This window comes from Corylus avellana, chromosome 3, assembly GCF_965113065.1.
Source record: "Corylus avellana chromosome 3, dhCorAvel1.hap1.2, whole genome shotgun sequence".
NCBI lineage: Eukaryota > Viridiplantae > Streptophyta > Magnoliopsida > Fagales > Betulaceae > Corylus > Corylus avellana.
In genome coordinates, this window is record NC_142492.1 from 7493034 (window position 1) to 7516877 (window position 23844).

The 23844-nt window shown below is 35.5% G+C and overlaps 3 protein-coding genes across 7 annotated transcripts; all 3 read right to left on the reverse strand.

Moving 5' to 3' along the window:
• Positions 1-946: 946 nt before the first annotated feature.
• MGL (methionine gamma-lyase) lies at positions 947-4506 on the reverse strand. The gene is made up of 2 exons (XM_059586867.2): positions 3534-4506; positions 947-1727 (listed from the first exon to the last, which is right to left on the reverse strand). Exons 1-2 carry the CDS (start codon positions 4303-4305, stop codon positions 1147-1149), a joined length of 1353 nt encoding a protein of 450 aa, XP_059442850.1. The 5' UTR covers positions 4306-4506; the 3' UTR covers positions 947-1146.
• Positions 4507-7906: 3400 nt separating this feature from the next.
• On the reverse strand, positions 7907-18177 carry LOC132176733 (esterase/lipase/thioesterase family protein). 5 transcript variants are annotated; one of them, XR_015911722.1, is made up of 9 exons: positions 17703-18177; positions 17200-17328; positions 16174-16305; positions 14746-14888; positions 14560-14657; positions 14382-14476; positions 14131-14184; positions 12064-13092; positions 7907-8021 (listed from the first exon to the last, which is right to left on the reverse strand). XR_015911722.1 is itself a non-coding variant. In XM_088514657.1 (8 exons), the coding sequence occupies exons 1-8, from the start codon at positions 18108-18110 to the stop codon at positions 12877-12879; spliced, it is 1275 nt and encodes a 424-aa protein (XP_088370783.1). In that variant the 5' UTR covers positions 18111-18177; the 3' UTR covers positions 11820-12876. The 5 variants fall into 5 exon arrangements, 2 of the variants coding, with proteins under 2 accessions (XP_088370784.1, XP_088370783.1); XR_015911723.1 differs by lacking the exon at positions 7907-8021 and adding an exon at positions 11578-11803; XR_015911724.1 differs by lacking the exon at positions 7907-8021 and adding an exon at positions 11821-11931.
• Positions 18178-19757: 1580 nt separating this feature from the next.
• On the reverse strand, positions 19758-20481 carry LOC132176138 (DUF538 family protein (Protein of unknown function, DUF538)). Its single transcript, XM_059588267.2, has one exon. The coding sequence runs from the start codon at positions 20428-20430 to the stop codon at positions 19948-19950; it is 483 nt and encodes a 160-aa protein (XP_059444250.1). The 5' UTR covers positions 20431-20481; the 3' UTR covers positions 19758-19947.
• Positions 20482-23844: the final 3363 nt, after the last annotated feature.

Sequence of the window (23844 nt, forward strand, 5' to 3'; positions counted from 1 at the left end):
ATAAGTGAACTAGATTTGAATGACTATGGCGAGAAAACATATTTAGTAAAATTGTAATTTGACCTTTAAGATTAGGGTTTAACTTTTAAAGTCGTGCATTTTTAAAAACAAGCTACTATGCCTACAATTTGAAAACGTCAATTTTTTTACATTTTCAAATTACAATTTTTTTTAAGTACGCACTCCTAGATGATACATTTTCTGTGATTTTATTCAAAATTGTACTCTTAGATTCTTTTATCTAAATCCTTGGAGTGTGCGGGGAACACTCTATCCCAACAAGTAGGGATTATAGACCTATTAAGAGTGTTAAGTTCATCCTTAATCACTCTGCATCTTATACTGTCTTACACCATAGGAATAAATTCATTACTAATCTTCTCAACAAGATAGTTAATAAACATAAATTGACAGTATCATATCGTGACCACATGTAACTTCTTCATTTCCCACTAATCCCTTCACCTATAAAATGTTGGCAAGGTGTAGATCAATTTTAAGAAGATATTTTGATTTGAAATATTCTCCTAATTGAGTTAAATTAATATATTCTCAACCATGCCAGACTTGTTATCAAAACACCAATTCTTTCAGCAAAACACCAATTCTTTCAGCATTTTTGCAAGGCGAGAGATATGTATTGCAATGATACGAGATTTCAAATAAGTATATTCACATAATCTTCTTCTTCCGTCTACTCGTTTTCACTCCACCCATATGTCCTTATACTAGAGATCAGTATTACTTTTTCTTTCAAAATATACGAAGACTCAAGAATGTATGTCCAACGGAGTGAGGGTTAAAGAATCAAATTTGATAGTCTATGAAACTCTCCCCTAACCAACAACGGGCAGGAAAATGTTCCATAAAAAGAACAAATTCTAACTTAAGCATCGAAATGACCACGCAAGACGCTCTAGTACAAACGCACAAAAGAAGTTAGGGGGAAGCTTAAGGTGGATTATTTATTTATATACAAAAGGTGATTACACAGTCCAAAGGAAAACTATTAATATGTATTTTTAAAATCCGGAGCTGAAATAAGAGACCGGAAGCACTCATTCAAGTAAAACATGAACAAGAACAACAAACAGAACTACGCCAAGAAACATTATTCCAGCAATGGACACAAAAGAAAATGGTCGGTCAATTATACTTGTTGAAAGAAGCCGAATCCTGGAGCCTGGAAAGTGCCTTTTCGAACTGGCTCCATCTCTGCTCCAATGTCCCAATGTATCCAATCGACATCCTCACCAACCCTGCTGAAATTCCAGCCAATTCCTTCTCCCCATCATTCAGCTCACTGCTTGTGCTGCTTCCAGAGCAGGACATGAGGGTCTCATAGTATCCCAGGCTAACCGCCATGAGCCCAAACTGGGTGCTATTCTGCAGGTGATGCATCAGCCGGTTAGCCCTTTCCTCTGTCTCCATGTCAACGCACAGAATTCCGCCGAACCCATAGCCTTTGTTGGCGAAGGACTTCAAGAGAGTGTGCTCTGGGTGATCTTCCAGCCCCGGGTAGATGACTTTGAGGCCAAGCTTTTTCATCCTTGTGGCGAAAACCAGTGCTCTGTTGCAATGCTCCTTCATTCTCAGGCTCAAGTGAGGAATTCTCTCTGATAGTTCAAAGGCAACCTTGGCGTTCATTGTTGGCCCAAGAAGCATCAAAGTTCCTTGGTGCAAGTCCATCATGGAGTTCACAAGGCTTGCAGGCCCACATACAGCTCCTGTCATTTGCTAAGTTTGTTAATACTTTTTAAAGGGTACTTTTTTTATTTTTTAAATAAGAGCAATGTTTGCTTTTATTCTTTTACACGTCTCTTGTCCATCTCGCTACAAACAATAAATGTGTAAATCTACCATTAAATCTATGAAATGGATAAGAATGACACTAAACACATCGATCTCTTTGAGTAATACAAATTAATACTACACTAAAAGAGACAGATCCAAAGGTTAATGGGCAATACCACATCAACCCAGTAAGATGGAAGTGTAGTATTTATTAGCATTTCTCTTTCTCTTTTTCTTTTTTCTTTTTGTTTCTTTTTTGCTTTTAAGAAAAATATATATATATATATTGAGTATGAGTGTTTTGTATTTTGAACTATTTGTTAATATTTTTATTTTAAAAAATAAAAAAAGTGTGAATAATCAAAGCGATCAAGCACCAAATATCAAAAGCTAGACAGTAATTTATAACCAAAAAAAAAAAAATCCCAACTAAGTTGGAGGACTTATATTTATTTTAGAACATGTGATTCTATATATTAAAAATACATAAATATTAATTTAATAGACTAAAAGAGACATATCCTTCAACCACCTTTAAAATATGTTATCAAATAGAAGTTCTCAAAGAATATTCTAAACAGATGAAGACATGGACCATAGTAACATCACACACAGGACCAATCCACACAAAAACAAAGGGAAATATATAATCTCTGAGCACACAACACATCACATGTACACTCACACAGCTTCCCCACTAAACAACAAACGAAAACACACATATATTATCGCTCTGTGATCCTAGTCCTGAAAAACTCAACCCCCCAAAAAAAAAAAAAAAAATCCCAAAAATATTCAAAGGAATATATAGAAGAAGCACGTGGCACGTTCGCAAAGCAGAGCACGACACCATCATTCACGAGATTAAACCAACTCATAGGATAGGATGAATACACATGCACCCCGTGGGTCTCATCGTAAGAGTTACATCTTTTATAACTTTCCTTGTTTTTTTATGATAACAGTGTCTGGGTTTCACGATTATGACACCACTCGTAAAAGTTACATCTTTTATAACTTCCCTTGTTTTTTTATGATAACAGTGTCTGGGTTTCACGATTACGACACCACAAGTTAAGTATAGTGTTAGTAGATCTTGCTAGGGAATAATACCATAGCACGACTCTCTTCATTTTAAATTATTTATTTTATGACTATATTTGATTTTATAAAAATTAATAATGTATATTGTCATATAGTTAATAAAAATAAGTAGACATTGTATTAGAGATGACTTCTATTTAATAGGGATTAAAGTAGACATTGTTATTCTCTATTTAAACTATGGCCAATCAATAAAGAGTAATAAGAATTTAACCTAAAATTTTGTGTTTGAAAAGGTTAGGTTCTCTTTTTAAACCTAACAATGTATCATGTAATACAACAAAAATTTGTGTTTGATGAGAGGCAGGTAAGTGCGAGTAATTACAAGTCTCTTTTGTGTTACTTTTGTATCTTCTGAAAATAAAGTAATTTTTAATTAATTATTATTAAATTTTAATTAAATAATAATTTTAAAAAATCACATTATTTTTAAAAATGATAAAAATAAATATAAAAAATAAAAATTCTAGAATTACTCGGATAGGTATGTCTACTCACCCGTCTTGTTTTATATTAACTGTCCGTATTAGATGGAATCCAACCAACATGGTAAAATTTGTTTACTTAATCGTAGGTTATGACGTCATTATTAAGTTAATTTCCAACCGTTTGGGAGTTAATAGCAGGACACGTACCTGCAATAATATCGGCCCCACCGCTGATGAACTTGGAGATACTATGAACGACGACGTCAGCGCCGAGGCGAGCCGGGGAGATCACCATCGGAGCAAACGTGTTGTCGACAACGACGGTGACGCCCTTCTCGTGGGCTATCCGGCTAAGCTCCGGCACGTTAGCAACTCTGAGAGTAGGGTTCGATACGGACTCGAAGTACAAGAGCTTGGTACGGCCTTGGACGATGGCGTTGCTCACCATTTCCATGTCGGTGACGTCCACGAACGTCGTCGTAATGTTGCAGGCCCTGGGGAGGAAGTGAGTCAGCAGGGCGTGGGTCCCGCCGTAGAGGGCCCGGGAGGCCACAACGTGGCCGCCGCTGCCGACGAGCTGGAGGAGGACGGAGGAGATCGCGGCCATGCCGCTGGAGGTGCAGTACGCGGCCTCGGTGCCCTCCAGTGCCGCCATCTGACGGCTGAGATTGAGCACTGTGGGGTTGAAGTGACGGCTGTAGATGAAGAAGTCTCGGTCCGGGCCGAGCTCGCCCGCGAACATGCGGCTCAGGGTCTCGGGCTCCATCACCGTGAAGGTGGCGGAGGCCTCGATGGACATGTTCACGCCTCCGTGCTCGCCGAACTCGTGGCGCGCCGCCGCTAGCGCCGCCGCCGGGTCCTCCCACGCCGGGAGCATTTGTTGTTTCTTGGTGGGGATGAAGTTCTCGCCGTCCAAGGCATCGGAGCCGGCTCGTTTCTTGTCGGGGAAGACAAAGCTTTGGGTTTTGGTTTCAGCCATGGCAAACTGAGAGAGAAAGAGAGAGAGGGTTGATCGTTGATGAGGAGGCTACGGATGAGAAGGGAGGCAAAGTTTTGAGGGAGAGAGATGATTGGGTTGATGCATTTATAGATGAACGGGGAGTGAATCCTACCTTGAGTTTTAGATCATATGATATGAATTAGTTAATTAAAAATAATTATTAGATTTTAAATTTAAAAATTATTATTATTATTATTATTATTATTATTTTCCTTTGGTGGGGTTATGAATTAAAACGATCGAGGAGGAGATTTTGTGGGATATATAGAGGGGATTTTACCTTAATGGATGTCAAGGTAGAGGGAATTTGGTCAGACTATGATAGGCTCTTTGTGGACATGGTGAAAGGAATTGATATCTTATCTCCCGAGTAATTTGGGTCTAAATTACTAGGTACGGTGAACCTGGTCATTCTATAAAAGGCTTCCTCGAAGGATGAAAGTCATGAAACAGATTGGAATTTTCGGCAATTTTCGGCAATTTGTTGTCTAAATGGTTAGATACAATGAATTTGGTTATTTTAACACTCAACCACCTATCTCGACAAGTGGGTTTTATATGGGTTCTTGCATAATTATTGCCCTATTTTTGGAGTTTTCAATTCTAGAGAAACTAAGAGAAATGAACATTCGAACTAGTTACCTTCACTTCATGAGGCATGATTCCTATCCAATTGAGTTATCCTTGAGAACAAAAAAAGTGTAAAAATAAGGCTATTGACTCAAGAAAAATAGAAATGTAAAATGATTAGAGATCCTTAAATTTGTCGGATTGAATTGCATGCAATTCGGGTAAGCAAATAGAGAGGGCATCTTGGGTATAGGTGGGTCTCACACATCCCTATTCAATTTAGACAAAGGGAAAAATCATATATAACCCTATGTTTTCATCCAATTTGAATTTCGTCATTATTGAGTTATCAATTTCAAACATACAATATTTAAGTTTTTTTTTCAAATTTAAAATAAGTCACTTTATGACCTTACCATTAAAGTTAATAGATTGTCATGTATGACGTGTGTCTCATTTGACACATCAGCATCTATGTCAATCTATCTAACGCGCATGAACAAAACCTCATGAAAAAACAAACTACTTGTAACATCTATATATATATATATATATATATATATATATATTATTGTCAATTTCTTCTACTTGCAAATTTCAAAAGCCGAGTCAGGGTGAAAACGAGGCCACCTAGAATAATTGGAGCACACATCCTCGTCATTTCTTTTTCGGTATTTGCAATAAATTTTCAAGAAATGAACAAGTATGTGACCCTTCGTGTATAAAAAAATATTTTGGTCAATAAATATTCAAGAAATCAACAGGCCATGCGACCCTTCTATTGAACGTTTGTTACTGCGGGTCACTTTTAAGTTCTCCAATTTTGTATTTTTTTAAGTTTTACGTGTCAAATTAATTAATTTTTATGGGTCTTTCATTTTTGTTTTTTTATATAAATAACTTGACATTTGTTACCGTAGTTACGTAGCATTGCATTAGGTACTGACATAAGCTCTGACGTGTTAAATGAGACACATGTGACAAATGATAAATTATTAATTTTTAAATGAACATGTTTTAAATTTAAACAAAACTTAAGAATTATATTCTTGAAATTGAAAAATTCCAATGAAATGAAAACTTAAAAATTATATTATGATTTTTTTCCCAAAAAAATTATAAATTAATATCCTCATGTAATTACCCAATTACAAGTCTTAATTCGAACACGCTTAATTAGAGCATATTGGATGAAGAATCCTTTCCATAATGTGCATTTGCGTGTAAAGGATGGTTTGACCCATTAAATTTACTTGGCTACTTTTCTTTTATCCTATCTATTATCTAACCACAAGGAAGTGGTGTATGTGTTTTCTATATATGAGGGTTGCCTGCCGTAGGGAACTTTAGTTTAATTAAGTCTTCATAATCTGAATGCATGCCACAACTAGTATATAGTCAAAGAAATCCAGCCACTATTCATCTCAATTATTTTTTTTTATTTTTTTATTTAAAAAAAAAAAAAAACTATTAAATAATTTGCACCCTTCTCTAAACATTTTTTATTTTTTTTTTTAATTATCCAACCACATGGAAATGGTGTGTGTTCTATATATGAGGTTTGCCCGCCGTAGGGGACTTTAGTTTAATTAAGTCTTCATAATCTGAATGCCACAACTAATATAGTCAAAGAAATCCAGCCTCTATTCATCTCAATTATTTTTTTATTTTTTATTTTAAAAAATTAAATTAAATAATTTGCACCCTTCTCTAAACAATTTCTTTTTAAAAAAATTATTTGTAACCTCGGGTAGAATTAACACTTGGTCGAAATTTGGAAAGGAGAAAGGTCAAGGGAAGAGAATTCAGGTCAAATTTGGAAAAAGAATTAAATGGTGACCAATGGAAGGAGAAGCCAAATTAAGCCAAATTAAGCCAAATTATCCATATCTCCGTTATGGTAAGATGAGATATCCAGAGTCCAGATCTTATGCCACTTCAACCACTCTTATTTAAAAATACAGTTAAGTATTTGGTAAAATTGTAGTTTAGCCTTAAAAATTATGCGTTTGAGTACAATGTTAGAATGAATATTCACATTTGACTCAATAAATTTGCTCTCTATTTTAGCCAAAAAAATCACCTTTTTTTTTTAGCCATCTACTTTTACTATTCTAATTAAATATTTTTTCTCAATGATTTCTTCACTCTTTTTTTAATTCTTTATTAAAATGAGTGAGAATGCTAGAGATGAATATATATATATATATATATATATATATATATATATATATATATATATATATATATATATATATTATTTTTATATTTGGTGAGCACTATAACATCTCATCAAATATTTTTATAAATTAAATTATATATGAGAGAGGAAGGTGCATGTGGATCCTATATGTTTGGACACCCTGAACCCAACCTTATCTCATATTTCTTGTCCGAAATTTATAAAATTCAAACACAAAATTCCAGAAAATGGGATGATCCGCCTTACATGGGCAAGCCCTTGGAAGCTTATCTTCTTTTGCTAAATTGCTTGCAAGTATATATTCATTATTCAGAGTCCTTGTCAAACTTTTGCACTACTACTGATCCTTTCTTCCGGCATATTCCCAGGAACACATATAATATTCAGGTTTCACATTGCAAATTGTCAAGTGATTTCTCTCTCGCATATTCTATGTATCTGTTTGACGTCCAAGTTAATGGGAACATTTTGTGGGCACAAAGAACCTGGCTCAAAATTTCGGGCACATACAGTTTTCTCTTTCACACTCATTATGTCCTCCATTTATGGTTTGACCATGACATTCAAATATCAATACGCACCCTTTATGTTCAACACTCCGGACTATCCCTATATTGTGCACATGGTCCCGTGCGACTGGATAAGGCAGAATCCACCATACAAATAACCCCTCTTTCTTTTTGTGTTCATTTCATTTTTTTTTATTTTTTTTTCAATAACCCCTCTTTCTTTTTGTGTTCATTTCTTTTTTTCTTTTTTTTTTTCAAAAAAATAAAATAAAATATTATATTTAGCCTATTCAATCTACTACTCAATTTACGATATCTCCCCAATTTTTCAATTTAATTAATGTACCCTACTAATTTACCATCGAGATTAGAATGTCTCCTTTCCGAGACCAAAAATGACAAAAGTACATACCCTGCATAAGATAAAAGAGTAATGATAAATACATGCTGACTTGACGTGTTTTAAATAACTTTTTATGTTAACCACTTAAAAAATAAAAAAATAAAAAAACTTAAAAGACAGCAAGTCAACATGTGTTAAATTGGTGTGAATAGTAATATGTAACCCTATAATAAATTAGTAGGATACATCACAAATTGGATGGTCTATATTGAAGAGAGTAAGCGTAGTTTCCGCTTTTTTTTTTTTTTTTTTTTTTATTTTTTATGGTGAGACAAAAACCAGTTTCTATTTTCTGTTTATCTATTTTTCATTATGTCCGACCAAAATTTTGTAGATACACATAGGGGTGGGCAGATTAACTGGTTACCGATTATTGATCGATTACCGAATTTAACCGAACCGATAGTTATTGGTCGGTAATCGGTTAAAAATTTTATGTCGATAAGCTTATCGGTCAGTTAATAATTTGTTCTCGAAAAACTGATATGACCGGTATGATCGATAAGTTTTTTTAATTTTTAATTTTTTATAATTTTATATTTATTATTGAAACCAAAACGATGTTGTTTTGGTTTAACTATACAAACCTATCTAAGGTTTTCCGGCTTTTCCCCAAACTTGCATGCAGCAGAGCAGAAGCGCCACAAGCCCGCACTCCTTAAAACCTAAAACTCCTCCGTCCTCTCCCTTGAGTCCCGCTACAGCAGTGCCGCTCCTCTCTCAATCTCTCACTCTCTCAACTTAAGTCTCCTCCCTCGAGTCCCTCTGCAGCACCTGCACCGTCGATCTCTCACACCATCGCACACTCGCACGCCTGACACCCTTCTCTCGCAAAGTCGCATCGCAACCCAGGTAATCTCTAGTTTGGGTCTCCAATTTTTTAGCCTTCCCACCTTATCCCATTGATTGTGAGTGATATGTTTTGTCACTTTGTGTGAAATAGGAGTCTGTGATTGAAGCTGAGAAGGAAGAGTCTAGACTGTCTAATGGTTTTGGAGATCTGGTTTGCCGTGGCAAGGTCAGTCTCACTCTCTCTTTCGCTCTCTACGGTTTGTTTGGCTGCTAATGGTTTGTAATTCTTAAATTGCTTATAGATACTCTGAAGTTTTTAGACAAAAACTTATGAGAATGTTCTCTTATATATATATATATTAAAATGCTTCCAGTTGTTCTATTCGAAAACACCAATTCACAAAATTGGTCTGAATCTAATTCCCATCTAGTTTTTTGAACTTTTCATATACTGTTTTTTTTTAACATTGTAATTTTTTTTAACATTGTATGAGTTTAACATAGTAACTTTTCATATGCTTCCAGTGTTTTTAACATTGTATTTTTTTCACATTGTATGAGTTTTAAAAATATTGAATACAAACTATTTTTATTTTTATTGTAGTTTAGATGGATGCATATGCACCTACATCAGCTACTTCTTCTTATCCCATAGGCATAAATGATGAAGAATTAGAAACATATGATGATGAATTTGATGAGTTTGAAACGGATACCCAAAGGATTAGATGTGCTGGTTCTATGGGGTCGTGGTGGACAACCACCAATCTATACACATGTTAATGTTCATTGTTGTGTTTTTCAAAATCATTCTTCGTGGCACTTGGAACCAAACCACCAGTACTTTCATAGCACTAGCGACCAAATCCTCTCCTGAAATGAAAATGATATAACAAAGGGAAGTTCTAGAAGAACAAAACAAGAAATTTTGCTCTAAACCCATCTCATGCCAAAACTCTAGCAAATCATTGTCCCCACACACATGCGCACGTGGTATATGTCTTACTTTTAGTTGCCCTTAGAAACACCTGTCATTTGTGATGTTTTTGGTATTTTTAGCAAATCCCGTCCCTATTGATACTATAATTTTTACTACAAATTTTTTATAAACTGACTATTGAAATATGGATTATCATATGGTACTTAATAATTCAGTCACTAAAATGTAAATTACTACAAAATATGTATTTTCATAAAATATAAACAGACACTTGAATTTATAAAAAGATTAATTATTAGTAAGAGAAATGCAGTTGTCCATGATCGAAACTGTATGGTTCATTAAAGAAGACTCATGATTAAATCTTATAAAAAAAGACTTGTAATAGGCCCCAAATATGAAGCATGCACAAGAGAACATCAATTCAGATGAGGACTTGGGGAAAGTTTACAATTTTATTCTCCTTGATAATAAATTATTGAATCCATCTTCATCCTCATCCCCAACTCTTCTATTATTTTAACCACATGTGTCTTTATTGGGATCTTTGTTTATCACCATCTCCGAAAAAGTGTTGGATCCTCTTATGATCTTGGATGACATTCCACTATTCCAGGGATGACGTGTCCACTGACAAAATCCATATCACATGACCCACCACTGATCCCAATCCCTTGGACATGTGTTTTGGATTTCCATGTTGTTTTGTTAAGGCACATATCCGTCCACGTTTGCCCTATCCTTAAATAGACTAGGAACAGAGTTTTTATGTATAAAATATGGCCATTACCAGACAACAATGGCCTTACCACCATCTGTATGGTCCTGGCCATCTCAAGACCGGGAGTTCAATCCCAAATATGAGTTTAAAATGGTCTATAAAACTTCCTTAAGATTAACTTTAATGTGGTGATACTTGACTCCTTCTGCCTTGCCATCAGATAAGCAGTGGTGGACAATCTCAACAATATTATAATAGACAGTGACCAGCTGACTCGCCAGAACCAAGACCTACTACTTGAGCAGCAATTAAAACTTTTTTCTCTTTGCAGCTCCACTAGCTTTTGAATTTTATTCTAGTTTGATAAGTTAGTAAAGTTCATCAACGTGCAAATAGACATATGCATAACCTTGCTAGATTTGACACCTCTACTGATAAAGTGGAAGTATTTCCGTTTCATCCCTTCTCCCTATTAGTGATATTAGCCCCACTAGCTAGTTTTGTTGCCCCCCTTTTTTTCTTGTTTTGTTTGTATTATTTGCACAGAAAAATTTTAAAAAGGATATTGGTTGTACATAATACTATGGTTATTTAGGTTTTCTCATGTGAACTACACTTATGTAGTTTATCTGTCAAAGTTCCCATCCTTGATGTTAGTTTCTATGCAACATCCAAAATCACTCTCATAAATTTTCCCAGATTTGATGCAGACAGGTATCCTAGTCAGATCCCAGTAAATCTCGAGACTCTTCTTGGGCATCATCTTTTTCTAAACTATCTCGGGTGGCCTTGACCAAAACCATATAATGGTGGAGGCGGCTGTAGCCTTTTCTTATGTTCCTACTTTTCAAACGCAATATTACAGTCAGTTTATTGGTCAATTAAAAATAACAATATCCAAATACGAATAACAACTGTATTTGAATTGTATCGAGTATGCCCAGCTTCTAGGGAAAGCAAGGATGTGAGATTACCTATGGGATGATTTATGATAAAGAGTAATATATCATTTCACTGCCTCTTTTCTACTTCCAGCCACGTTAGACAAAAAAATCCACCCCTCCCCAATCTCCTGATCAGCGCCACCCTCAACTACCACATAAAGGTGATTAGGACCACCCAATCTAGTGGTTGCAGCCACCAAATCGCAAGGTCGGGGGTGGTCCCGACCACTCCAGAGGTTCAGTTGGGATTGACCACCCCCTCGGCCACCCATGGAGGCTGCACAACTTTTAGGCTGACATGGCAATGCCACGTCACATGGTACTTCCACGCCAGAGAGTAGAGAAACCAGGAGTGTCTTTAGCATTTATACAGCTCCTATAGGCATACTAGAAAGCTACCATAATCAAGGTAAAGGCTCAGTGTTAAGAAGAGCTAGAGAATCCTTATCCATTCCAACGCAATAAAAGAACAATAAACTAACGTCCAAAAACATAGGCATCAAGCAAAGCACCCTGTTTATTCCTTGACATGCAATGACAAGCCAGAAAGGTACCCAGCACCATTGATGGTCAAGATTTTGTGTAGGATTCAATAAATTAGAAGACCACCAAAATAGTGATAGAATAAAGCATGGGTGTTGTTAAACGTGCTCACCGTTTACAACAGTGCAGAACAAATCCAAGCATAGGCTTTTAGAAGTCTGCACGAATATTGCCCCTGGGAGCGGTTAAACCTGTAAATGAACACTGCCATACAGAAGAAAAGGTAGAATCAACATTTTTAGGCTGAAGATATCTTGTATGAGCAAAAGGAATATACCATGATGTGTCACACTGCATCATCAAATCTTAAATATGTTCTACAGGTGAGTGATGGCATGCAAGCTGGCAAAATAGTAGAGATGGCAATTCGTATTTGCACGGTAATTCGTATTCGCATGTTGGATTTAGGTTGTGTCAAACTATAAGTATAAGACTATAAACGTTAACTTTAACCTGACTCATTTAATTAAACGGGTCAGCTCCTTCAACTCTAACTCACTAATTTTATGTTAGATTCGCTAGTCGTATAAAAAATTAACAGTCCTAAATGACGTATGTCGGGTTCAAATTCGAGACATGAGTATAAGAATATATAAAGTAACCTTAACTCAACCAAATTTAATTAAACGGATCAAGCCCTTCAACCTTAATCCACTAATTTTATGTTGAGTTCATGTCGCGTTCGCGAATCTTGTGTCAAAAATTGTCAACCCTATAAAATAGAAGATAATCTAGACTATACTTTATCTTTAGTTCATTCATTTCTGCAAGTTCCTTCTATACAATAACATTTTGAATATATGATCCAATGATGTTGCATCTGCTAGGCTCAAGTGACAATAGGTACGTAGAAAGAATTTTATGACATCTTATAAGTATGAATGGATCAAAAAATAATATATGAAGAATACTAAGCATGCATCAGCTACACCTCTAGGCTGTGCAAGCCCTCTGTACATTGCTGCACGCCTACTGAATTACTACGAGATGCAAGGCCTTTAGATGCTCCTCTCTCTAGATGCTCAAGGTAATCCATTACAACAGGATCAGTCCAAGGAGCCCCACGTGGAGCATCAACACCAGCAACCCACCCTAGATGGCCACCTTTGGGAGTCACTATCAACAAACAGTTTGGATTTTCCTACAACAACAGCAGTGGATATATTTGATAAGAAAAGGGAAGCAGAAAGAGGAGAAAATCACATACAAAAACTGCTTTATTTCTAAGTGGTAGTAATGGAGAAGCGCAAGCCTGGTTAGGTTCATGTGATCAAGGGAAATATCTTTTAAATCAAAAAATTTCAAAAGAACTAATAGACAGAGATGTACATAGGATGAAAGATTCCTGTGATAGAATGTGCTGAATACTTGAAATGCTTTATACACTTTGAGTGGTTGCAAATGTTTTATTCCTAGGTAATGGAGCTTGTACTTGTCAATCATTTGGAAGTTCTTTTTGAAGTTTCAGGAATACTGAGAGGAAGTACCTAAGTGTTCCTTGGTCAGGGAATCACCACTATATTCACAAATTATTTTGGCATATCACATGGAGAAAAACATTTTCCCAGCAACTATAAACAATAATTTAGCAAAATATAAGTTTTTGGGATCCTATAATCCAATTTGGGATAGTATAAAATACATGGGAGAGTTCACAATTAATGTTGGTTGAGATGAACAAAACAAATAGAGGTTATTTAATTATTTTTTGTAATCCAGAGACGATGCCAGCATGGTCAACCTGGTCTGGAGGACTTGCAGCATTTTATCGAAATCATAGCAGTATGAAGTGAATAGCAATCACCAGCAAACCTGGGAATTATAGTTGCATTACCAGCTGATCAACAAAATGCTAATTAGATAACTTCTTAGGATCATGAACTTAAAAACAGGGTCCAACGGATATGAAGTATTAAGGGCATAAAAATAACTTTTCTACAAAGTGATTTGAACAGAATATGACCCCAGGTGAAGGTATGAAGCTTTAGGGGGAAAACAAGATTCTGAAGGAGATATGAAGTCACAAGGAAAAAGCTTTATGCAAATTAAGTCGATAAATAAACTTGACAAAAGCAGTTAGCCACCCTAGGAAGAAGCAATAAATTGCACCTTGAGAGATTAACATAAGGGGAATAAAACTAGCATATATGGCTCAAGAGACCAATGAGCAACAACAAACCTTGATATCTTCACGAGGAATTCCCCTAGATGGAGCAATTGGATCATTTTCTGCCTGCAAACCACTCACATGTAAAGCTATAGCACATGCCAAAGATCACCTAAAATAATTCTTTAAAAAACTTCTACAACTCATGCCTCAGATATCCAAATATAAAAAGTAAGCCAAAATAGTTCAAAGTCTAGCATTTGATTCTTCTTCCTTCTCATTCACTCATTAGTGTGTACTACTAGAAGTGGTAAAGAAATTACCTGAATGCAAAGCAAAGGTATGCAAACATGCTTTATTGAGTCTGAACTACTAGAATTTGAGTAGTAGTCATCCACTGACTTGAAACCAAATGAAACTGCAAGGATTATGAGAGTTTTTGTAAGATCATGAGGTACCATTACATCCATAAATGGATATTTATTCACATCCATTACATACCACGGGTTAGTCCTTCATCAAACTCCCTAACAGACTTCGCATTGGCAGCTAATGGGATATTGTATTCACCACCCATCTCTTCAAACAAAAGAGAATGCCTGCAAAAACAAAAGATTTCAGGTGATACTTTCTAAAACCTAGAAGTCAACCTCGAGTTAAGTACATAGCAGGAACACAAAGGATTACTTCTTAAAAATTTCACAGAGGGCACGTGCAAGAGCTTTGTCATAGACATTATTAAAGCCCTTATGGAAGTCCTCATCTGCAATGACCAAATTGAAAGGATTACACATTGACACGGCACCAGAAAGAGGGCAAGTATGAGACTCCTGCAAGTCACACATAATAAAAATATAAATAAAACAGCAGCAGATTTGCAGTAAATTGGAAAGAAGCAAGCAAAAACAAACCAGTTCAAGAGTAGCTCCTTACAACCAAACCAACAAAATATAATATTCTTCTCCTCAAAGAGAGTGGCTTTAGCACTGATGGTATTCAAGATCACGTGAGATTGTAATTAGCTGAAATTAAAACACAACATCCTAACTTATAACATTCCACTCTGCAGAGGCCCCAAAATATCAGGGATTCCTTGTCCAGTTTACAATATGAAACACCATTCTGCAAAATCTGAAGTTGTGAAATCTCTTCCCAATACTCCAAACTCCTTATTGACTTTTCCCTTGTCCTTTAGAGCCTCCAAATTGAACAATATTTGACTCAAAACCGATATGCAGCATAAGTCTGTAAAGTACTACTTACAAATGGAATAGGTTTCAAATATGTGACAGACAACAAGACAAGTGCACTACTAAGAAAAGAGGAACAAGTTCAGATACTGAGAAAACACAGAATGGCCTATGATATAATGGTGAATATGGCCTTAGGTAGAGCATAATGGGAAAAAAGGATTTGTGTATAATACCATTTTGGATTAAAGGTGATGATGAGTTGAGTAGAGCAGAAAACAACTGGATATTACAACAACCTGAACTTATTAACATATTCAAGTCTAGACTCACAAGCTAACCTAAGATTATTGCCACACTATGTTCTGTGCTGTTGAGTATTGTAAAAAGGTTAAGTCCCACATTAGATGTGAGTGGTTAATATAACATAGAGTAATGCTACACTCATCTGCCATATTACTCTCATACCACTAGGCTGATGTAGCAATGACAATTGACTCTTGGATCAACCTTTATTAGAAATGAAAAAATAAAAATAAAAATAAAATAAAATTCAAGGGCTAATGGGACTGCCACATCAGCCCAGTTATATAGGAGTGATATGGGAAATGAGGGTTTAGAATTCCTTTATAACATAATGGGACCCAGCCTATAGGCTTAAGCTTTTAAGTTGAATGGTGTCTCAATATGTTATATTACGATTTCACTGAAAACTCTTCATGTGTTAATCTCCCTTAGCATCCACAATATGCAACTTAAGAGCAAACCTTCCAAAACCAAGTTAACATTTCTCATGAAGTCAGTAATCAAAGAAAAAAATGACTTAAAGAAAGCAAAATAATTGATACAAGAATATCAACTTATGGAGAAAACTTAGCTAAAACCAAAAGCATGGTCAAAAACAAAAAAAAAGCATATCACATACCTGACCCAAATATCGAACAAGAATGTTTGCCCCAAGAGACCAACCAACAGCATATAAATTAGCCTTTGGGTACCGCGTACCAACATGCTCCACTACGTCACGCATATCTCCTAAAAAGGAAGCTGAATAGAACTGCACCAACAAAGTTGCAAAATTCATCACATAAAATGATAGAAGCCTCACAGAATTCAAATGTATAATCTAAAAAAATATATTATTTCACCATAGTAAGACCCGCCTAAGTGACGTAATCCAATTGGTCCATGAGGCAAGCTAGTTGGGTTAAGAAAAGACAAAGAAACCCAGTGGTAATAGAAGAGTACCTACAACAAGGAGGACCAACGACCAACCTGCTCATACCCATCAAATACAGAACAAAAAGAAAGGGGAACCAAATGAACCCTTGCGGTTTTTATCTTAGTTTATTTTCTTCCTTGAATGAGCCATTGAGCCCTCCGGAACTTAGGAATATGTTTAGCATTGCAAACACCATCCTACTTAGTTTAGATGTTTTTGTGCTTGCACTTTTTTTTAAAAAAAAAATCAACTTGTCAATAGTCCTGTGTGCCATTATTAACTTGTTTCTAGTAACCACCTACATTTTTTAACTTATTCTACCACTTGTTTAGCCACTAACACGTCTTTGTTATTGTATTGGCTATCTTCAGGGATTCATTTGGCTGAGCTTATTATACTTTTCTCAAGCATTTCTAATGATAGTCTTTCTAAACCTCTTACATTGTCAAAGCCTTTCTAACAAATTAACTTGCTCTTTCCAACTTATTTAATTTGCCAAAGTAGTCCAGTTAGGAGGTTAGAGTAATCTTTTTCTTCATATTATCTAGTGTTACTGAATTCTAGGATTTCGGCAAGTTATTTATTCAAAAATAAAAATTTGTCGATTGAGTCCAAGTACGGTTCTTGAAAATAATTTTCAGCCCATTTTCATCGGAATACTAACCAAACAATTAAACCATTTCTTAGAGCATCACAAAAACCCATGGAATCCTGCAACAAAACTCGTACCTGAGGAGTGGTGACGGGGCTATTTCCACAGCCTCGGCTATTGAACACGACCACACGCCAACCTCTGCTTCTGGCCCTGACCAACATGTGCCTCACATACGAGTCGTCACTCCCTCCTGTTAAACCCGGCTGCAACCATCCATTACCACCACTAAGAAAACCATATGTAACCTTAATACTGAATAAATTAAATCATAGAGAAAATTGGATTAGAATCTTAGCTAATTCCCCCTTCGATGATTCAACCCGAATTTTGACGTACCAATATTTATCACATTTTAGTCCAAAATCCAAATTATTTAATTTGAATATAATAGATAGGATTTAATAAAATAAATTCTTAAGTATCTTGATCCAGGAAATAATCATAAACTAACTCAGCATTTATCACATTTTATTGAAAACGATAAATGTTAGCAAAATCTCAATCGTTTAATTCGAAAGCAATGGTGAGGATTTAAGGAATTCGATAGTAGAAGAAATTAATCATAAACTAGACGAACCAGTAGAATGAGGACAGGAGACTCGGGCGGCAACTGATGGTCGTCTCCGGAGACCCAGTCGAGGGCGACGGCGCCGTTATCTTTCGTACGGAGGCACTCACGGCGGAGCCTGACGTCCGGGATGGACCGGAAGAACGCGGCGAAAATGGTCTCCACGTGGCGGTTCCATCCGAAGAGAGGAAACGGAGTGTACGGCCGGACCAGGGTCTTGAGCGCCGGGAGGATCGTCTCGCGGGCTCCGCCGCCGGAAACGACTTCGAGTGACGGGTGGGGCTCCCGGTGATCAGGCATTGCGTCGGTGCTGAAGTGGACGGCGGAGATTTTGGGGATTTTGGTTCTGATAGGGGATGGCGTGTATGTTATTGGTTGGAAGTGGCGGAAGAGGGTGTGAGGTGGGGCTCTCGCCATTTCTGACCGCGCTTTTTCGGTGCGATAGTGAAAGAATATTCTACTATCAGTGTGACAAACCCGCTGTTGCAAGTAGCGAATTTACGTTGCAAACGTGTTTGGCGCCTTGTTTCATGAAACATTAAAATTAGAGAAATGCCGAGGGTCAATAAATTTTTCATATTTTGCCCATAATTTTTTATAATTAATCATTAGATTTATAGACTTATGTAGATCTCACGTAAGTCAATGAGAAACTCCTCAAATCTATTGATTATAATGGAATATGAGCTAAATATGTAATTTATTGACCTCTAACATTTCTCTTGAAATTATTCTTTGCATAAATAATGGTAGACACTAGAGCTGACGTGGCATTATATTATACTTCAGCCTTTCGATTGGCTGTTATTTTTTTGAGAAATTATTGGAGTCAATATGATATGAAAAAAAATATTGACACCAATTATTTATTTATTTATTTTTTAACGAGTTATCTCTTCATTTATATAACAATGAAATATGGCAAAATGCTCCATACAATACCAAATATACAATTTGGAATCTTCACATCTCAAACATTATTTATGACACATACATTAGCTTTTCGAGCTATTATAAAACAATATCTATGAAATGTTACAATCTTAATCAGTTTCAGAACTACAACAAATTTCGACAAATCACGTTTCTATTCGCTGCTATGTCATTGATTTCCTGGCTTTTTAATCTCTACTACTTGTGCTTTATCAAACGTAATCACCTTTGCTGCCTCTACCGTAATGACAATTCTTCTTCATACATGAATACTCATTTGTCACTGATCTATAGTTTGCTCCCATAAATGAACCATAGGAAAACAAAAGACCAACCGGAAGCCAAATTTGTTATTCCTAAGGATTTGTGAAAAAGAAACAAAAAAGACTAAAACTTCACCCTATAGATCGTTGCTAAAAGTAGATATAGAAAGAAGAGATTTTTATTTAAAAATAACAAAAATACAATAACAACAAATACCCAACACACCCTCATGCGTTCCACACGACACTGCCAGCCAGCCACATGCCGCTATAAATCACTCTAAGGACCATTGATACACGCATTCTGGTCGATCTACGGTGGAGGCGGCGAAATGAGGGAGAATGTTGGGGGGGGGGGGGGGGGGGGCATTGCTCTCTCTAGGGTTCGACGGCTCTGGATAGACTATTATTAAAATATAATATATAATATATAATTATAATATGAGAATTGGTATTCTTCTTTCTCCTATCCTTTTCACATCCAATTTTTTTGAAAAATTAACCATCATATGTATATGATTCACAGGTTTATCCATGTGGAGTAGTAGTAGCAATTCGTGTTTGCGTATCGGGTTCGGGTTATGTCAAAACATATGTATAAGACTATATAAGTCAACCATAACCTGATCTATTTAATTAAACGAGTCAAACTCTTTAATCATAACTTTTTAATTCTATGTTAGAACTTATGTCAAGTTTGCCGTTCGTGTAAAAAATTTATAATATTTGATTTTACTAATAAAATAGTTGGTTTTTTAAAAAGTTGAATAGGAGAGAACATGAAATGAACGTTTAGATAGACTTTCTCATATAACATTGCTCCTATCATATTAAATATAATGCACGAAAAAGTTACATGCACATGATCTACCATGCTAAAATATATTATTTATTTAATTAATATAAATCTAACAAAACTGATCAAAAGAGAGACAGAATACAAAACAATAGCAGGTAAAATCAAGAGAAATATAATTAAGGCCGATGCAAAGTACTCCTTAGTCCTTAGGACCTTAATTATGATCAACATAATATATAAGCATTAACCAAATTATGACTCATGAGGAAGTTTCGTGATTGGCCTTCTCCAAATACTTCTGCTTCTCTTCCTCAGTCATGAAGGCCGTGATTGGAAAAGACTTTCCTATCCCCATCGGAGTCTTGAAATATATTTTCCGGCTTTCAGGGCCTTCTAAGCTCATCTCAGTTATGGGCACCCACAAAAAGACCTGCTTGCTCTTAACGCCGGTCATCTTCTTCATCTTGAACTTCTCCACGTACGCGGTCACCTCTGCGGCATAGCTGACCCGGGTATTCGACCCGACAAAGAAATGCTCATATGGGGCCCTCTGCTTCATCCAAACAAACCCGGTTTCTCGAACTCTCCCACACTCTTCAAGGTCCTGCAGGGGAAGCACGCCTTTGGGGAACCCCAGCTCTTCCAGGAGGTCTATGGAATGGCGGTAGCACTCCTCCGCTCCATGCACGATCTCAGCCCCGGCGCGCTCGTCCTGGCCCCGTGATGAGCCGCTGCTAGCCATTTCGACCGAGCTTGCCAAGAACAAATTTGTGATCAAGAATATATGGAGAATTGTGTGATCAAAATGTATGATTTTGCATGGATTAAATAATGGCCGGGATGCTAGCTGTTGGCTGGAGGTTGAGCTGCATGGGCTAATTCAAGAGAGTGGTTTACCTAACGGCTAGTACCTACTTTGTCGGTCGCGTATTTGGTATTGGCCCATGCATGTTCCATTCACCTAATAAAAAAGGAGAGTTTTCATGGAGGACCACATGGCGGTTTGGCGTCTTTGATTGTGGTTTGATTTTGAAGTAATGCTATCCACCATCAATTTTATTCTATTTATTGATTAGGCGTTGCTAATTAAAAATAAAAATAAAAAAATATAATTTCTAACCTTTGTAAAAGGACAAAAATGAATTTCAGAAATGATGGAGAAAAATCAATTTTCTAGTTTACCAGGGGCATTACACATTGTTGCTGGACTTGATAGCTAGCACTTTCCAAGGTTGATCCGTTTGTTTCAGCACAAAATATTATAAATTTTTTTAAAAAAATGTTTGGCACGCCGTAAAATATTGGTTAACTTGAAAATGCTTTTAGTTGACTAAGAAAAATAGCCTTCACAAGATGTAAATTTACTTACGTTTCTCATATGTACTTGTAAATTCCATTTTCTAATGTTCTCCTACACCTAGGGTATGCAATTGTGTGAGGATTCCTTATAGGGCTTACTTGTCCAAGCAAGAATCGAGCAGCTCGAACACCTGCTCGGGCAAGTAGGCCTCATAAGGGCTCACAATTGCTCACCCATATTGTAATTGCACTGAATCTCAATCTCACACCTGAATGCCTTCTATTATTACATACTCTCTTCTTTCGCAATTTATATTATCACGTGTAATTGCAATATAAGTTGTAGTACTTTTAGTATTTTCCAAAATTTAAATTTAAATGTGGCTAATATAGAAGTACCACATTAATTGCCACGTCAATTTATAAGTATACGTAATACTGAATAATTTAAATTTGATTGTAGCTAATTTGTAATAAGTTATAACAAAGTTGCGGAACTCAAATCATTTTACTTTCTTCACATCTTAATGATTCTATGATTTTGTTTTCAAGAGGTAACTCAATCCGCTGGAGATTACGCCTCATAAAGTGGAGGTTATTTGTTCGAATCTCACATTCCCCCTCTTGTGTGGACATGTAAAAAAAAAAAAAAAAAATGATCCTATGATTCTAGCGCAAATTAAGGCTCATATTTTGCACTCACTTAATTTTATCAATCTTCAAGTCTTGATTTATCTCCATCTTTACCGATTAATTTTAGTGAGAAAAGTATAGGGATGTTTTGGACATATCATTTGTCCCAACCAACAATCTAATGATTCACCCTTGGCCCAACCTACTTGTATGATGGCTGATGGGCCCTCTCTCATGATTTGTTTGGTTCTTTTGTGTCCCCAAGGCCTAAAAGGTCTCTCATATTACGTACATATACTGTCATCCTCAAATTTCAATGCATTTAAAAATTCTGTGAATATAAGGTCTACGCAAGGGTAAAAGAGGGAATATAATTTATTTTATTGTTCATGTTTGATATTTTATAGTATTTAATTGGGTATATTGTGTCATTTTCTTTTAAACAAGTTAAATTGTGCGATAACATAAACAACAAATACATGGTTAGATGTTATAAAATTTAATCAGAACCATCAAATGTAGAAGAGGAGACGTTATATTCAGCGATTAATAATAAAGATGCTCTCGTCTCTAAAGTTTAAATTGATAAAAAAAATAAAAATAATCATTTAATTAATATTTAACCGTTCAATTCGGCTAATGATATGTATTAATGAGGCTCATCGATTTTTCTCTTTCCTCCGTGTTGATGGGAGAGAAATTCTTCCATTGTCATTTTTTCATTTAACTTAATAAGATAATTTGTCATATTACATGATCTCCTTTTGAATAAGATCCTCTCTAATTCATTTGAAATGAGGAGTATCTATTTAGTATAAAATAATGGGTAATATTGTCTTAACATTAAAGTTGAATGACAAAATTTATAATATTATCCATTATTTTATACTAAATAGATACTCTTCATTTCAGTATCCTATTTCAATCTCCTTTATATGTAACTCAAATTTTAATAAATACTTAATTTGATATTTGCATTTCCCGCGTCATTTTTTGGTTTAATTATCTCATTCAGATAATTGTGCTTGCAATCCCAAGAAAAATGGTGATTGTTTTTCTAGATGCTATATTAGTTTCGGTAATTTAAGACTTCATAAATTGATTAATGACATTAATTATTACACTTTAAAAAAAAAAAAAAAAACCAGACAAACAAATAAAGTAAAAAGACAATAAGACCACTCAATAACATACAAAGTATATAAAAATAAATAAAGTAGCCTCATACTTCATGTGATTTCTTTTAGATCGGAAAAGCAGGGGCACGTGGTCCGGCATGATTGAGTGCTTTGTCTCCTCATTGTCTTTTCATATTCTGATCCACGCATTAGTGTGCGATGTGATCAATTCGATCCTCACCACAGCCATCCCACTAATTACAAACTTAATTTGCCTTTTGACTTTTGAAGACAGAGTGACACGTTGACTGTCACATAATATAATAATTTATATTTTAAACACTTGTAATAAATTGCGTACTTAATGTATGTTATTAATGAAGCATGTGCTAAGAAAGCTAAAGATAATTTCTTTTTTTCGAGTCCATAAGGATTTTTTTTCATTTAATGGTTTATATTTTATTTTGTTTTATCAATGATGCATATAATTTGATGTCATTTTAAACAATATTGTAACATTATATACGCCGTTAAATGAAATAGAAAAGAGTAAAAGACTCGTAAGAGAGCGGCCTAAGTAGTTAAAGAGCAAAAATTTCTCTAGCTTATCTAATACATGATTTTAGTGGATAAGGGCCGTGAAAATCCTATTACTAGTAGCGGACACTCAAGATTAGATGGATTCTCAATCTTAGCTGTTGCTTATGGATTCAACCGTCGAGGTTAGTCAAATCATAAAACCAAAATAAATGGATAACTAATTCTAACACGAAAAATAATATAATATTATATATAAATATAGAAACAAATAGTGATAAATCAACTTTTTTTTTGTTTTCATCTATCAATAATCATTTTTTTTTTTTTTAACTATATGTCCACATTGGTCACATTTGACTATATATTTTTACTCAAATTTTAGATATATTATAATCAAAACAACAATTATCCAAAAAAAAAAAACAAAAATATCAGCGACCTACGAGATCATCTCCAGATGGGCCGGGCGGGTGCCCGCCAAATCCCCTCATCCGACCCTTTCCAAGTCTTCGATCTACCATTCTCACTCAACTCTCAATCACAAAGAGGGGGGAAAAAAAAAAAAA